The 18,517-nt window shown below is 39.2% G+C and overlaps 1 protein-coding gene across 2 annotated transcripts in view; it reads right to left on the bottom strand.

Annotated features, from left to right (window-relative positions):
* The window catches only part of DERA (deoxyribose-phosphate aldolase), a 53,134-nt gene that overhangs the window by 28,054 nt on the left and 6,563 nt on the right, over positions 1 to 18,517 (bottom strand). The window contains exons 2-6 of one of the 2 annotated variants that reach the window (XM_027747482.2): positions 15,515 to 15,612; positions 11,948 to 12,095; positions 11,177 to 11,272; positions 9,187 to 9,321; positions 1,801 to 1,929 (exon numbers count right to left, since the gene is read on the bottom strand). In XM_027747482.2, coding sequence (XP_027603283.1) covers positions 1,801 to 1,929; positions 9,187 to 9,321; positions 11,177 to 11,272; positions 11,948 to 12,095; positions 15,515 to 15,612 — 606 coding nt within the window. The remainder of the gene's footprint in view (positions 1 to 1,800; positions 1,930 to 9,186; positions 9,322 to 11,176; positions 11,273 to 11,947; positions 12,096 to 15,514; positions 15,613 to 18,517) is intronic. The other variant, XM_039379400.1, reaches the window with a different exon arrangement.

Genomic DNA, 18,517 nt, shown 5'->3' with positions numbered 1-18,517 from the left:
GGCCTGACAAGATCATCTGCTTTTTTTTTCTTTCTTTTAAATCATGTCGCCAGTTGAAAAAAAATGGATACTAAATGGATACTAAAGCTAGGATTTAAAACTACTGTGCCAAACCACTTGCTCCAAATGCTACAAGTATACAAATCAAACAAAATTCAACTGGAATTTGAGGTTCTCACCAGCTCTGACAAGTTGGAGTCTGAAAATCTGGCCCTCAATGCATGTGTGTAGGGCACCAATAAATTCTTATTTTTACACCTACCCACGAAGAAGAAGCAAGAGACTGAAATAAGAAAATTACTGCACATATTCAGATGGATAAGTATGTTGTAAAATGAATAACTAGGCAAGGAAAATCATTAACAATAGAGCCATCTGCTGTATTTCAAAAAAACTACACCAGCAAAAATTCCGAAAATGGTAAAATAACCTGAATTTTTCACTACTCCATGTTATGAAAAGTGATCATTATGATTAGCACATCAGTTTAAATGACAGGAAATGTGTATTTCTTACACCTCTTCTAATTAAAAGCAATATTTAGTGGCATAGTACTGATCCTCTGTGTCTGATGATACTAATTGACATTGTAGCTGAGCATATTAAAAGCCTCAAACGCTTTCCATTCCATTTGAATCAGATAAGCACAGTACTGTGTATGGTGACAGTGAGGTCAGCAGCAAGCTGAATATTTAAATACTGACAAGACACTTGCTTTACAATAAGAATTCCTGGTACAAAGAGTTTATAGTAGAAAAAAAATCAACACAAAAATGAGGGGAAGTTTAAAACACAGATTAACCCAAGGGGTTCTTAGTATATCTTTCAACTTCCAGAAATGAACTTGAAGTGCCCTCTTTCAAGCATGGTGGAAAAAGCAAGTGCCTAGAAGCAAATTCCCAGTTTTGCATCTTAAAGATAGCATTAAAACACAGATCCAAAGTCGTGGGTAAACTAGGAAAAATTGTACCAGCACAGCCCCAAAGCAGCAGAGACAATATACTGCTGTAAATCTGGGTGCTATAGCTATGCAAAAAGGTAACCCCTACAAAGTATACATAGCCCCTAAAAACTCTATCCTGTTCATGGGAACGTGTTTCTCAGCTGAAAGGTTCAGAATAAAAGACAGACAGACTCTGAGCATCAGGTTTGATGTAATCAAGTTTTCAAAGACAGGGAAGACAACACCTTTTGAAGTGTCAATTAACTGCTGGTAGTGAGAGCCACTGCTTTTGAGTGTGCCAGTTAAAACCAGTTATAAACTAGCCCATCTCAGTGCCTGCTGGAGCCTGTGGTGTTCTTCCCTTCACTGCATTTCCCATAGAGTTGGTTTCCCAAACCTCTCAGAGGTGGTCAGAAGAAGCGACCACAAACCAAAAATAAGAGCTGTCAGCATCAATCTTCACAGGGAAGATCCCCTTGCATTTAAAATAAGCTGACATGGCATCACCCAACATCATATCTGTAGGTCACCACAACTGCCTCAATAAGTGTATCTGCCCCAAATGTATGTGTCTTTATTAAATATACCAAGGATCAGATGTTTGACAACAAATATTACTTGTTCCTACAAATCCTGTCATCCAGCAGTTTTAAGTGTTATTTAAGATTTCATTCCGTTTTTGTAGGTTATACAAAACAAGTGACACTTCATCATTACACCTGCAACTTCAGTAATTGCTACACAACAGTTTTTTCTACTTTCGACAAAACTAAACTTCCACGACTAGAATTTTTAAAGCATCATAAATAATATAGCAAAGACTTTCTTAGCTTGAAAAGAAAACCACATATATTTACCTGCCATCATAGCAATCATACTGGCTTTGTAGACATTAGCAAGGGACCCCAATTCACCTGTTGCCAAGATTGTTTTCATGTGAGCTTCTCCACAGGCCTTACGGCACTGACGTATCTCCTTGTAGAGACCTGTGGATAAAAGCACAGGAAAATGATCAAAGTTGCCTGAGAGACATTTCAAGTGTGGCTGTAATTTCCACTTCTGGATTAATTTCCAATCTTATAATTAGTCATAGCACTCAAGAACTTCAGTTTTGCAAGTTCAATAAATTACGTGACTGGAGGTAATTAACAATGCCATGCATTTACTTAATAGCTATTAATGTCAGTTCTCTCAAAACTACAAATGTGCACTGTATGCCAAATACTCAAACACATCAGGAGCAAAAAAATGCTGTGATAGTAAAGATTGATTTTAAACCAGCTTTTCCAGCAATAAATATGGTAGTACATTGAATCAGTAGTCAGGGACGGTTACGTTTTTCCACGTACATCACTCTCTCCCTTTCACCCACATTTGCCAAAGTATTCCGTTTAAAAGACACCAAAGGTGTGACCGAGTCATATGATCACAAACATTAGTGCCACCTGAGATGCCATAACATATCCCCTTGGCTTCCAGCTGCCACTTCTGGATGATCCACATCTCCCTTTAGTTTCCTACTGTTCTCCCCAGCACCATAGAACCAGCTCAGGAAGTCTGATTATGGAACTCAATGTCTGTGTTTAGGCATCTGAATCCCACATTAAGCTTCTTAGAAACAAGAATTTCCTGAAAAAAATCAACATAGTGTGCTAATATCCCTGCAGAAGGGAGACCAAGGCCTGGGATCACACCTCAAGGACCAGCAAATTCACATGGATCTGTGACTGGGAGGGCAGCCCAGCATTTGGCTGTTCAGGGACATTGTCCAGAGTAGACCACCAGCCTCACAAACTCCTGCTTTCAGATTTACAAAGTGTCATGGCCAAAGAGGCATGCTTGACTTTTTCTAACAGTTTTATATTTTCACAGACTCAGTAAGGACTGGAATAAATTTGGACATAACCAACTATAAAAAGGCCAGAACTTGTGAACTCGGTCAGGTAATGCAACATGGGGAGCACAGTGAAACCCTCCCATCCTTTCCAATAAAATTCACCAGTGCTCCCACAAAAGTTTATACATAGGGAGAGGAAAAGAGCTAGGAATGAATGAAACATAGCTGTCAGAAGTTGGCCACTTGGGAATGTGTAAGACTCCTCCTGTGTGGGGAGAAAAGCAGCTCTTCCAGTGTACAGCCACCACTTCTGGAATTCAATTTTTTTTTTAAAAGAAAAGATGCAAAATAAGCAAACGGGATCCTTCGCAACAGAGTCCTTTTTCAAGCACATAATCAAAAACTTCTTTGGTAGAAGGCTAAAATACAGCTTTAAATAAGTCTTGCTAAACCAGTCCAGACTATAAAGACTAATTTTTTTCAGGAAGACTTCTTTTTTTCCCCTCAATCCTTCAGTGAGACCTGGAAATATACGGCTGGACCTCCCTCCACTCACGACGCTGCCGCAGCCGATTGATGCCACTGACACATCAGGTGTCCAGGGCTGGAATTGCTAGGGTGGCCCTCTGAGACACACTGCACACATTAGCAGACAACTGGCTAATGCACTTAGCAAGTCCCTTTATAGACACCAGGCTTCACCTTGTTTCTTACTGTGTACCAAAGGTGTGAATTAATCAGTACTAGCATGCAGTCTAACATGTTTTATTGATCAATTGATGATGCTCCAGAAACCTACATCAAATCGAGACTCAAAAAGGAAACACAAAGGACCTGTGCTATTTTTTTGTGCATTTAATGACCCCGCTCGTGTTAGATCCAAACGCAACCCCTTTTTGTGAAGTGACTCTATCCTGAAGCTTTTGAAAAGCCAGAGAAAGCAGCTTTCTTGTTCTTCTAGTTTCGGTAACAAGAGGAAAAGTTTTCTCTACCTTCAAGACACGCCACCAAAAATGTCAAAATAAAATCAACAAAATGTACACTTAGGCTGGATTCCATGAAAGAGGAATTATACCCTCACAGCTGTTGTTCACTGGAGTTAGTGCTGCAGCTACAGCACCCTGCCTATAGTTGGAAGGTGCTTTTACATGCAATTAGCGTCAAGCTCGTTGGAACAGCCTCGCTGCCTGACAGCTCTCATCATCCCACGGACAGGAGCAACTGAGGAGCTTCAATCAGCCGTGTCTGTCGGGTGAGCTGAGGTGGTGGAAGAGTGGGCATGCTTTAATGGGGCAGGTGTGTAGGGAAGGAATGCTGTTCTTTATTCAGAGACCAATTATTGCAGGCATCAGCTGGCATTCATAGGACGTTTCCAGCCCCACAGTGAAAGCACAAATAGAAACGCAACTATGGCTGGGACGGAGAAAATTAACCAGAGCGCCCCAGTCCCGGTGCAAGCCAGAACTCCTTTGATACACAAGTGCAAAAACTACTACTCCTTTCGAAAATAAAAAGAGAAATTTTGGTGCTCAGTCAGATTTAAATCAAGGCACAAATGATGGGATTATCCTGAAACTTCCTGGCAAATGTCTAAAGTATGGGTGGAGTTAAAAATGTACTCAGTGTTTCAAGGGGTCCCGGGCTTCCTGTGGGACAGTCTGTGCTGCCAGGAAGTCCATCACTTAACTGTTCAGCTCTTCCAAACTGGGCAGGAACAGGATCAAAGCTGGACCGTACAGTTCTGGGAATATCTGTGACATGTGCAGAACACCAACAACTGACACAGCAGACACAACTTCTCTGGCTAGCAGTAGTGGCACAAAGATTTTGGTAAACTCCAGAGGCATATTTTCAACTGTGAGCTAAGACCACCAAGAAGAGGTTGTAAGAGAGTTTTCTTTTGACTGCTAAAAACAAAGAAAATAAAATCAAAACTCTCAAAGCAAATGGCCAGTAGTGTGTAGCATCTCGAACAAAGCACCAGCATTATCCATTCTAAAAGAGGTCTAAACCTTAACCACAGGGAAAAAAACCCCAAAACCCAACAAACCCACAAAAAAACTCCCAAAGCAAGTCAACCTATATAGAATATACCTGGAGGCAGATGCTCATTGATATAGTCTGTAGTAGCTTTACTGACTTTGCTGCTAAAATGGATGTGACATAAGAACTCCTCTACATTGCAGCACTTACTTAAGATACCTGACAGCTTTCATGAACTTTAGATCTGCTTTTACTGGATGCATTTATAGAAGTCAAAAAAATTCAGATTTTGTAGGAAAAAAAATGTTTTCATAGCTGTGATTTTAATTTCACTGTTATAAAACATTAAGTGTTGGAAGATGTCTTTTTTGTAGTTTTCCTAAGATTGCAAATATTCAGTACACTATATTGAATTTTAGCAGATATTAAATATATTATAAAAAAATATTCTTTCTCCTACACATCCCTGACAATTTCTGCTGGCTATAATCTGCATTAGATTTTCTAGATGGTCTCTTACTTTGGTCTAATACATTAGTCCTAAATATCATAAAATAAAGTGGATAATCCAAATCTCCTACAAAGGAAATGAAAATATTAACGGGGAAAAAAACCTCACTGCTTAATTTTTTATGGAACAGCTCTTCTCCAAAAAGGTGGTGATAAAACCAATTCTTTTTTAAATTCAATTTATTTGGTGTTTTTATCTAGTCAGTCACATTGACTGATGCTGAGGGTAGAAATTGAGACAAGGAGGGAAGATGTTTTGATTTCTGTTAGACCAAAAGATCAAGGTAATTGTGATGGGAAACTGGAAAATGAGCTGGAATCCCTTCTGTCTGGCATGTTAATGGCAGGTTTGTTAACAAAATGACAGGCACAAGGCTATCAGCTCAACACAGCTCTCTCAGTTCTGCTCTCAGCCACATATGTGCAACTCCAGGCTCCAGTGATTCACATGGAACTGGAAACAGAGCTCGGCTTCAGGAGCCTGAGCTGCTGCTGACAATGTAAGACAGAAACTGTGCAACTGGACTTTAAGATCCCAAGGCAGCCTGCACAGCTAGAAGCACTAAATCCAGCTATAATGTTTCTGAACAACATGGGGTCTTTTCCAAGTCTCTAGAGCAGAGAGTGTATTTTCTCTGCGCTGTTTACAAAGCATGTAGCACAAAATGGGATATCAATCCCTGAACAAAGCCTCTAAACTCACAGCTGAATAATTACTAACAGAATTGAAAAGTAGTTTTCATGAGGTTATATCTAATGTAGTTCATGGATGCAGCCACACTCAAACTTGTTACACTATAGCTGGTTTTTTTCCCCTTTTCTAATAGGAAAATTCAATTGACATAGAGCAAATGATGGATTAACAATACTGTTACAGCCACTGACAGTGTACTATGTCCAGGTGTTTCCTAAAATCTGTGGAATTAGAAGTAACACTACAGCACCCCAGACAACTTCAGAAGGTGCAGCAAATCCAACATATTGATAAGAGGAGAAAAAAAAAAGAATAATAAATAAATCCAGTTTCTTTCAACAATTTTTTGGTCAATTTGATCACTCCTTACATAAAGACTCCACATTCTATGCCTAAAGGAAGTATCTAAATTAAGATTTTTAAGTTTAATCCATACTTTGTCAAGTGACACAAGATAATGGTTGAGTAAACTACTTTAAAGTAGTATTGGTTTAAAAGCTACAAGGTTGTAAAAGGTACGTAAATTCATAAACTTAGATCTCATTTCATGTTATTTTCTAATGTAATTTAGCTGTCCAATGAAGCTGCTTTCATATTCAGCAATATTAGAAAGATCTTAACAATTACTTCACAAAGATGTAGAAAATACCATCTGAGTATGAAGCTCAAAAAGAGCTTCAGCAATATTCAAAAACTGCTTTAAAATAACTTGACATAATTGGACATACACTGAAATATTTAATAACCAAACAAGACTTTGAAGAGAATCACAAAGCAACACTATTCTATCACGGTGACCCCAATTATTGCTCAGGCTAGAAGAAAAGCTACAAATGAACAGTAAGATGAAGCACTCTACCACACACATTTTTGTCAATAACTTCTGAAGTTGTGAAGACTGGAAGCACAAGAAAATACCCATGAAAATATATTATTAGAGTTACAAGCATAAGCAGAGGTTCTGTTATAACTACAAGGCAGCTTTAATTGATGACGCACCTTGAACACAAGCACGGTTATAGCACTAGACTTCTCAATTTTATGCAATATAGGAATTCAGCCTAAAAAGACTTCTTCATCCCTCCTTCTAGATTTCTTAGAAGTACTTTATACATGTTGAGTATCATATCTAATCCTTAGATAGAGGTGAAAACCTGCAAGTTCACAGAGATAACATACATCTCTTAAAAGCTAAACAGGTAGTCAGAAGACTAGATTTTCACTGAAATACTGAGATCCCCTAATGAGGTTTGGTGTTTTTCTTCTGGATGGGAAGGTCAGATATTGTAATTTTTCAACTTGTGGCATCATTATCTGGATGGCAACTAAATTCTCTTCCTGAGGTAGCTTTTTTCGAAGACCATGTAAATGTGTGTCACAAATAGATTCACACGGATGAACAAACTTAGAGGAAACATTTGGAAATAATTTGAATTCTGCTCCCAGGTGAAAAAAAATATACAAGCAGCTGCCAAAATCAGGATGGCTTTCAACCTTATCATGACTTCAGCTCTGGATAAAAGAATATGCATACCAAACTAAAAGTTTACTTATTTAGTAAACTGACAGCTTTATATCACATCCATCATTGCCATGTCTGTGTACTCCTACCCTGCTTGTGACCACAAAAACCAATTCATCTCCCACATAGAAAAACCTAACAATGTATGTCCAGTTCATTTCAGTCACCAACACAAACTCTCTCTCTGAATCTAGTCCTGTATTCCTCCTCTGAGTTCTCCTTCATGTAATCCCAGGCAACAGACCCTCAAGCCTGCACATGCCTTTTGAGTACTAAACATCTGATCTCTGCTCTGTGCAACTTGCACTTAACAGTGGTTTGTACCATGAAATCTGAAGCATGATAACCACAGTCATGTCAGAAATTGCTGCAAGACAGGTTTCTTCAGACATAACTGCAATTCTGCTCAACTCCAGCTTAGTGGTCTTCTTTGAGTCTTAGTGACAGATCACTGTCCAGCTCACTTTGTACCCAAAGAACACTAATATGTGTTCTCAGCGGACTGCAGCTCCTGGAGGGGTATCTGCTTTGTAGACCATAGTGAAGACCCTAACAAAGATACAGCACAGGAAGGTGTATGCACAGTCTTGCTACCAGCTGGTAAAGGTCTTGGTCCATCATGCTGCCTTATTTAAAACCTCTCAATCATCCAGTCCCCATGTTCTGGCAATTTCTGAGGCCATACCTGAATTTACAAATAGCCACTCTGAAAGAAACAAACGTCTGCAGCAATGCACATCCTCCAGAAGTCAAAACGTCTGTAAAGCTGCATAGATTTAAGAGCAGAAGGATGAAGATGGTAAATACTGTAAAAGAGGTCAAAAGATTACAGCAAACGAAACCAGAATATCAGCCCTGAAGACACAGATGCAGAAACATGGATTTTTTGGTTCAATTCTGACTGCTAATTGAAGGAAGGCCAAAATCAGAAAACATGATCTATTAGCAAGATGACTGTATTTCCTTAACTAAACTCAGGTACCAGGGGTCCATTATGAAGTCGTCCAACCAACTAGGATATTATGGCACTGCATTATACAACTAAATGGAAAATTCATTCCAAGACAACGATGTGTTTACCTTCACGTGGAGATTAGTTATAGGAGCACTGTCAGCACTTAAGGCAAACCATTCACAGTACATTAAGGAGGCAATTAGAGCAAAAACCATCTTCAGCATTATTGTTCTTACTAATTAGTAGTAGTCTACAGACACCAGAACATCAATAATAATATGAAGAGTCAATTTGTACCCTCAATTTTCAGGAGAAAGAAAACAACTAAAATACATGTTTTTGTCAAGAATTGAAACATGTATATTTAACAAGGTATCATCTACATTAACAGCCCCTTGGGCTTTCTACAAAACTGTTCAAATAATTAAGCTTTCACTTGCTATTTTTTTAACTCTTTACAGAAAATCCTCTAAAGGCACAGAAGGAATAGACCTGAATTTTAAAAGCACATTCCAGATGTCCAGCCTGACACGACTTTCAACAGCATTCTTTTAAAAAAAATGCAACCCTCTGTCAAGAGTTAGTTAAATAGGTTTTATTCAGCTCAGAGCCCCAGATTATGAACGATTACTGGAGGAGGGACCATTTTCTTCAAGGACTGATGTGGTGATGTGGGGAAGACACAAAGACAGCATGTGCATATAGAGAGGTTTAGGGTCCTTGCCAAAGGGTGGGGACTTACCTTCCCACTGGCCAGTCAGCACCAGACTCCTGCTAATGACAATGTCAATCTCTCTGGCACCATATTCCACAGCCAGCTTTATTTCTGCCAGTTTGGTTTCTAGAGGAGTTTGTCCAGATGGAAACCCAGCAGCCACTAGCGTGAAAGAGGATGCAGGCAGAGGGAAGAAATGTTTTAGAAATGTTTTAAAGTTTCATAAATTAACCATAAGATTGCATATACCTCTAATACACCAAAAAGCTTGAAAGTTATTCTTTTTTTTAGCCCTACCATGATTCAAAAAAATCTAAAGGCACTTCATCCTACCCCCTCTTCACCCACAAGAAGTATTAGCTCTACCCTCAAAATCCAGTGTCCAGCAAGACACTAAGTGCATCTTGTGAAAAGATCTTTCACATCTTAAAATTCTTCCAGAGCAGCCTACATAAAAAGCAAAATATCTATTGCCTCCAGCAGAACTAAGCAAACAAGAAGTGAACTCAGATATGAAGCAATACATACATTTTTAATTCTCTCCAATTCTTTTAAGCAGTATCTGAAGTTAAATCATAGTAATATCGTTTAACAGCTAACCCACAATACAGCAAAAATTGCTTTCAATGAGATCTACTTAGGATTATGTTTATGATGTTTAAGTACAAAACCCAAAGGTAATTTTGGAAATGGAAAAAACAATGGCTTTTTCAGCGATTGTCTTTCTCTGACATATAAATGCATTTAGTATGTATTTTTCCCCACACACAATGAAACAACAAAAAAAATTCTCCAGAAAACATGGGTCTTAGCATTAAACACCCAATCTAACTTCAAAGTTAGCCCCTGTTTTGAGCAAGAGGTTGGAACAGGTGGCATCCAGAGCTCCCTTCCAACCTGCATAATTCTTTGATTCTACTTCTGGCTTATTGTGGATTCAGGACTTGTCTCTCCTGGGTGGTGACTGGAGAAGAGAGAATTGTATGTAAAGGCTCTGAACCTGCAGGCTGCCCAGCAGTCAACAGCCCTCAGCTCTGCACAGATTTAGGATGAGCTGGTTTGGGCTGGGATAGAGTTATCCTCACAGGAGCTGGTACGGGGTTGTGTTTTGGATTTGTTCTGGAAACAGTGTTGGTATTACAAGGATGTTTTGGCTGCTGCTGGGGAAGGGCTTGCACAGAGTCAAGGTCTTTTCTGCCTCTCACCCCACCCCACCAGCGAGTGGGCTGGGGGTGCACAAAAAACCTGGGAGGAGACACAGGCAGGACAGCAGACCCCAACTGCCCAAAGGGATATGCATTCCACATGGCATCATATCCAGCACATAAATCAGGTTAAATTTGGTTGGGGGCTACTGCTTGTGGTGAGCAACTGTTTTACATTTGTGTCACTTGTCTCACTTGTGTTTTCTTGCTCTTTTTTTTTTGTTATTATTTTCCTTTTCATTGCATTTATTACCATTAGTATTATTAATTATATTTTATTTGAATTATGAAACTGTTCTTATCTGAACCCAGAGATTTTCTCACTTTTACCCTTCCAATTCTCCTTCCCTTCCCATCCTGGGAGGGGGGGTGTGAGCAAGCAGCTCTTAGTTGCTGGCTACGGTTAAACTTGAGATAGGATTACACTTAAAAGCCAAACAACTGATAGAGAAAATAAACTTTATATTAGAACTTCTATTATTATCATCATCTTCTTCATCTACTTAGTGTACACTGATACTTGTCCAGCATACTATCTCAATTTCTTCTATTCAGGCGAGGAAAACACTGATATATTTTAAAGACCTTTGTGAAGAGCTTCCAGCAAAAGAGACCTGGCATTCCTGATAAGCTTGAAGTTGAAAGAAAACAAAAGATTAGACCAGAAGAAAATCCTCCCCTCCATTCCCATCCTTCCACCTGTTACCTTTTCACCTTACTCCCTGACACAGAAGCAAGCCCAAACTTCTGGATTTTTCCACATATTTTATAACATCAAAATATTTAACTGTATATTTTTGAATAAAGCTTACCTGAAGCTACTGGTATGTTACAACCAGCAGCCTTTAGGGCCTTAACAGCATCGGTGACTCTTGCAGGATATACACAAACTGCTCCAACAGTAATTCCTGCAAAAGCCACAGTTCACTTTTTCAGACACAGAATTCTGCCTTCTCCAGTGCACTCCATATTATGAGCACATGTGCATTGTTCTCATCTCCCACTTCTGCACTCTCACAAGGGTCTTAAGCACCTGCACCAGGGATGTCTGTTCTATTGCTCAAACGGTTCAGGTAATTCTCCCTATTGTTTCCTCCCTCGTGTTCCTTCACCTGACCCTCGGAGCAAGCCTGCATCAGCAGGAGTTAGAACTCCAAGATATTTATCGACAGATTCACAGTTTAATGCCAACAGGTACAGTTAAGACATGCTTAATCAGCAAATTACTGCAAGACAAACTGTTCTTACTTGTTGAGCCAGACTGAGGCCAGCAGCAATCGAGCAGTCTTTATGTTAAAGCAGTCCTACTGCATTTCTAGTTAAAATACTATCCTCTAAAAGTCCTAGATAATTGACCTCATATTTAATACTTCCACTGTGTGAAAAGTCCATAAATCCAAATTTAAAAAAAAGAACAATCTTTGATACTTTATGTATACGGTTTAGACCAGAGGCCTGGTTCCACTTTGGTTCTACACCATACGACTTTAATCAGTGGACCAGAGCCATTTCTGAAAACTGAAAAATAATGAGGAAATGCAGACATTTTCTCGACAAAATACACACAACAAAAGCTCCCATACCCTTATCGTGCATGTCCAAGGCTTTGAGCAGATCCTCTCTGATAGGATGCTTTGCTTTAAAACACAGTCTTTGAACATTTGAAGGAGTGTCATCGCCTGAAAGAGTGGTGAGGTCTATGCAGGTGACAGCTTTCAGCAGCCAAGCAGCCTACAAAGGGAGCAAAACAAGGAATATAGTATTTCCACTTAAACTTCCAAAGCCAAACTGACTCAGAAGATGCAGGAATCGGAAGCCTGGCGCTCACTCTGACAATGAGGAAACGCAGAGGATAAGATAGAGGATACACAAATAATGGCTTATGATAGACAGGGTTGGCAGATATTTATTCATGTCTTGAGCAGCATCTAATGATACAGAAAAGATTTGGAATCAGAAGTCCACTCTCAGAACCAAAGGATCAAATTCCAATTTTTGGTGCAAAAGCTAACTACCAAATGGGGCTCTGTAAGAATCAGACATTTTTATCCAGAAAAAAAAAAAAAAGCATCTTGTTTCTGTAAGACAAAGATAAAAACCACCTATGTGAGCTACCTCACTGCCATAATATGCCTTGTGCTACACAGTATGTCTGTATCTTTTAAGGGTTGTATGCACAAGAAATTATACACGTTTCAAGAGAAGCACAGGTTTGCAATCGACAGCACACAGAGGAGTTTACACATCAGCAATTTGCACACTTGCATGCTTATCCTGCTGTGAGAGGGAAATGTGGAATTGGGGGGGTTAGGAACCCCACCTTCTTCAAACTTAGGGTCTAGACTCCAGATGTTTCCACTTTCTATTGTGCGAATCGGGAATAAAAACCAATTCCGTAATTATTTGGTGCAAAGTTAAAAATCAAAAGCAAGAGCTAAGTGACAAGGCTAAAGCACCCTTTATATGAAAATGCTACAGAATTTTAAAATACTTATTAATCAAAGAATGGAACAGAAGCACAATTAAAAATTTTATGAGCTTTTTTGCTGAACAAAAGTTGAGCTTAACAGATTATTTTGAAATATCTGTTGAAGGTCTTCCAGCAAATGCTCATTTACAGTGATGGCTTCACTAAAAGCTGACATCTCTTTCTGGGCACTTGTACAAGGGGAGAGTTTGCAACAGCAAAGTCCATAAAGCCCCTCTCTGATTGCTCTGCTCTGTGACACGATTTGTCAGTGCAGGCAGCTAAGCTTGTTTCTGCATGAAGGTATTACTCTGCAAATCTTCCATGGCTGGCCTGCCTACCAAACTTTCACACTTCGCTGATGGGAGTCTCCTTTTGGCACCTGCAGCAAATGTGACACTGAAACCTGCTTTGGGGTGACTCAACAGAGTAATGAACCATCACTGGCCTCTGTCAGTCTAAGCTTGACTGCTTTCTAACTGATTTCTCCCTTCACCCTCTAATACTTCAAAGGGGTTTTTCACTTTAAATGGTTTTGTGTTTCTTCTACTTGGATTTTTTTATCCTTTGTTCCAGGGAATTTTTGTCTCATCTCTTATGACATGAATCATAAACTGATCAAGACAGATGTAGTCAGGGAGTTCCAATAACTTTGGGGTTTTTTTAAAGGGTTTTCCAAATGTGTATTTTGGGAAATGGGCTGCAGAATTCGAATCAGTGATGCTCCTTACATTCAAACACGCAATGGTTCAAAATCATCTCTGAAATAAATAGCACACGACTATCCTGCAATGACAGTGTTCAAATACAGGAGAGATGCTTCTGACATTCTTCAAAGTAAAACCTTGCTGAAGTACCAATGTTTCTACACAGGAGGGTGGAGAAGTGTTAGTAACAAACATTTGTCCTCCAGCTGTGTTGTGGGAGTGACACTAAATCCCTTTCTTCCAAATGATTCTTTGTAATGAAAGCCTGTGGCTCTCTCTGTTAGTTATACAGTAAGTGTGGTCAAATCAGACTTTCTTTTTACATTACTTTACCTGCAGTATCTGAGGATAGCCAAGATTATGATTTTCTCGATTTTCTCCCTGACACTATTTCCCAACTCAGAACCACTGGACTTGGTTACTTTTTAGTAACTTTTTATGCACAAGAAAATGCTGAGCTGGTGTCTAACTTTCCTCAGTTTATGTCCATTATTTTTATTTAATCATAACACACAAAGCACAAACTTTCAGGACGGAAAAACAGGCAGGAAGATTTTTTTCTATCACCTCCCAGTAGGATCTTACAGCTACATCAAATTATCCCCAAACTGTCATCCCCAAGATCTGTGCTCATTGTGAACACAGCTTCAGCCACTCCAGAATGGCTGCACAACACGCTTGGGCTCAGGATGTCGACTATTTTGAGCAATTTTTTTCAAGAATTAAATGTAATTAAATGATTCTTGCTTTGTTCTACTATGTCCCACTGTTAAGACTGATCCTTCACTGACTCCTTCCTCCTGCTTCCAGGTTTTCAGTTACTGCTGCACACAAACCACTTGTTTAGTGAGCGGTGGGGAGGAATCCCATGAATCTTCTCGCACAACAGCTGTCTGGTGAACGAAGAATCAGTCTGTCTTTTGGACACCAGCTACAACCCAGTGGCTGGGAGCTCACTGGGAGCTCCAGCTCTGCTGCACAGCATTTCTCAGACCTCGCCCTGCCAAACCACTCAGAGCATCATCCTGCAGCCACTTCTGCTTGCCATTCCCCTCTCAGCGCTTCCCATCCTGCCACTGAGGGGGCAGAAGCCAGCACGTGGCTGTGCCTCCCCTGTCCTGCACTGCAGAACACATCAGCTTACGCTGGTGACTGAGTGGCTCTGTGTAATGTATAAACTGGAGAAACCAAAACGCACACCAGGCCAGTATCTGTCAATTCTGCCAGGAGGGCAGCAACCAGCAGAGGTTGAGGCTAACTGCCAGGACACTCTAAACGTGTGTTCAATGAATTCAAGTCAGCCTTGAACACACTCTAAACGTGTGTTCAATGAACTTCAGAGAAGTTCATTTGCACCGCTGGCTCTAGTGATGCTTTACATGAACTTATTTTATAGTAAGGTGGAAAATAACCCACCATTTACCTTATCTCAGCAGTTAAAAAGTCAGTCCCCCTAATATTAGTGGGCTCCTTCCCCCCTCCAAATGCCACAGTCAGTCAGTACTTTTTTTTTTAATTTTAGGTAAAAACTAGTTAAGCAATGAAATCACACACATTGGGAATGTTTAAGTAAAGAAAAATCATCCAGGTAGGTCAAACTTGACAGGGACCACGATCCTATCTTACAGCTTTAAAATTAAAAAAAATAAGATGGCAGCATGCAGAGAAGTCTGTCTGGGAAAGAGAATAAATGTGGTGGGATAGTAATATACAATTTAATCCACTCATGAATAAAGATGACTTAAATCCATTTGCGGTTTTGCCACTCATGAGTTATAAGGTTTTTAACTTGTTTGGATAAATGCGTCACCTTATTCCATCCCATCATCATCAAATACAAATTATTAAAATAAGACATGGACAAGCACATCTTTTAAGTTTACATGTATCTTGAAAAAAATTCAATATTACAGCCTGGAGAGGGAGAGCGACTGCTTTAAAAATACAGGAACAGAATGCATAAGAAGAGCACTTACTTGCCAATTACCTTTCAAAGTTTTCCATTTTTTAATTTGTTCTGCATGCCTCACAACTGCAGGTCGATTCACATACACTTTTGAGATCCAGCCAAGTTCTGGGAGGAAAAACAACAAAAAAAAAGTCTTATCTATTTCTGTGTTCTTATAATATATGGTGTGGTACTTTAGAAAAAGTTGTAGCTTGGTTTGGAACCTCTGAAGAGCATGTTGTGCTTTCATGTCCTTTTAGGGACTTGTGTACTTATCACCAGTCCAAAATAGCCTTAACTTCTGTTAGAGTATGATCTGTGAACTGGATGTTTCACACAGCATGTTTTGTTTGCCATTACAACTGAATTAACTTGGCGCTGATGAGAGACATCGTGTTGCCAGTCCTGGACTAAGTACATGTAGCATGAAAAAAACCCCACCCACAAAACAGCCTTCTGCCTTTGCTTGCTGATTTAGTTCTTAATTCTGAATAAACAGTAACACTTATTCAGCCCTTTGCTTGTCTGCTGGGTCCCAGGACACAACAACATTTTTTGTGTGCGTGAACCTTTGTTTACAGAAGCTGGACCCCACACGCTCAAAAAAACCCCTGAACAAACTCAGGCATAACAAAGCATTTAGGTTGTTATTGTCTGGAGCTTATGCTACTGAATTTGCTACTAGGGCCTGATTAACTGCAGGTTTCCAAAAGTACTGAATTCTGGGCAACACACCCTTCTGGAAGCAGCCCTAGAAGTGCTCACCTTGCCAAGCACCTGGGAGGACTCAGGGCAACATCTTCAACGTGTGAATTCCTTCAGGTGCCCACTGAAGGGAGACAACTCACAACTTCAATGAGGTTCAGTATCCATGAACAATAACCCAAAGACAAGCAGATGCTCAACATACTGTCTAAAACTAGAAGAACCACGTACTGGACTCTGCTTAATGAAGGCTAACAAAGGGTAACTTGACTGAAAAAGGAGAACTGAGGGTTTCAGGCTCTTGAATCTTTAAATTTTTGCTTAGTGTGATAAACCAAAAGTGTAAATTTTTAATATTAATATACACAAACTGCTCACGGGAGTACACAGGAAAAAGAAATCGGAATATCTTTAAAATCTCTCATATCCCAAAACACAAATATTTTTTCTAAATACTAATCATAGAAGCATTCCATCAAAATACTCTGAAAACAACATCAACAATCATTAACCACCAATCATCAGCAAATCACCCCCATCAATCATCAAATATCATCATCAGTTGAGGTCAGAATAGGGACATGGACATAGATACCAGGAGATAATAATTCTAATAATTCTGGGTGACTGACTTTATTAAGAGCATGTTATCTCTATGAATCTTCTTTACCACTGCATTAAATTTGCATTTCCCTCGAGCATATTGATTTAAAAAAAGGTTTAAAACTTAAAAAAAAAAAAAGCTGATAGCCAAAATCACTAATTTGGTACAGAAATCTTACCCTTGATAGCTTTAATAGCAAAAAAAAAAATAGAAAACTAATATAACTAGCCAAAGTATGTGTAAATAAAAGCTCATTTTCCTAGACTTACAAAAAGCCGCAGAGAAACCAATTTAGGGTAAAGATGACTCACTGGAAATGCAGAATAAGAGCATTAATAGCTAAATAAAATCTTGTTCTGAGCACAGTAAGCTACTGTGCTACCACTTTCCTATTACTACATGCAAGATATTAATGAGTGGTGTCTACAAGGTCAAAATGTTGGCTAAAAGCAGAAAAAGTAAATCAATGACGGAATTTCAAAGGAATCCTAAAGAATTTATGGATTTCTTTAGAATTTAGCATCAGACCCACTGCATAGCAACAAGGAAAAGGAGTGGTTTGCAACTTTGCAAACCAGGTGAACAACAAACTCTTTGTTACTTCTCTGTGTTTTCAAAGCTACAGGCTGATCCATTCTGCCCCAAAAGCAAGAAGCTCAGCTGACATGTGCAAAGCAGGTGAGAAAAGCTATTGCTACAAAAGCTATGGCTGGAATTTTCCTCCTTTTTGCCTGTCAATAAATGCAAACTATACAGGCAGCTGAAACACAGACTAGCAAAACCTCTGCAACCCCTGCAGTTGCCTTAAGCTTGAAGTTCCTGCAGTGCCCATCCACCAATTCCCATGGGGCCACTACAGGGAATACTGACAAAGTCCATGAGGGAGGAAAACACAACTAACTAACCAACAAAATAAATAAATAAATAAATGCATACATACATACATAAATAGATGAATACATACGTAAAAGTAGGAAACACAAACTCTGTGTTATGATTCTCCTACTATGTGCCAAGTACTTAGGAAGTATCATTTAATCATAATACCATTTATTGTTATAGCTTTGGAGCCCCACTGGGTGCACAGTAACCTTTCGGCCCCTTGGGAAAATGTGATAAAATCAAAGAAAAAAGTTTAGATGAAGAAAATCAGCTTCTCATTCTCTAATAAGGATCCCTTCAGTTAGCCTATTCTTTCTACATTACTAAAGACAACCAATAAATAAAACTAACAATTAATTTATAAAAAATTCCAGCCTTCTGTAGAAGAGTTTGGGAGAATATGAAGACAGTGTCCAGTCTGCTGCATAGGGAAAATTCAAGTTTGAGATGAAAATTTAAATGAAAGAACATAAATCTCCCCCATGAGGTTAACTCTGCATTAGTCGTTATTTGGAGAGGATTCAGGATTCATCACGTGCTGGATTGGGTAGAAACACACATAGAGGTGTTGTATCTACCCCACCTGACTTTTGAGCTACTCAGAGGGTCTGAGGAATCTTTTCAGGACACAGAGCACTGCACACTATATTACCTTAAAGAAAAAAGTATTATGACATTTTGGAGAAAGGGAAAAAAGAAAGAAAAAAAAAAGAAAAAAGTAAACTCATAACTAGTGGAAGAAAAGATGTGGAAGAAGTGTGGAAGTGAAATAAGTTACTACTTTTGCTTTGACCAAAGTCACCTCTGAAAATTACCAAATATCAGCTGATCAGCAATAGC

This window comes from Pipra filicauda, unplaced genomic scaffold, assembly GCF_003945595.2.
Source record: "Pipra filicauda isolate LSUMZ 115617 unplaced genomic scaffold, ASM394559v2 scaffold104_size2351352_pilon, whole genome shotgun sequence".
Taxonomy (NCBI): Eukaryota; Metazoa; Chordata; class Aves; order Passeriformes; family Pipridae; genus Pipra; species Pipra filicauda.
The sequence above is the reverse complement of the archived record's forward strand: the minus strand, read 5'-3'. Positions and strand labels throughout refer to the sequence as shown.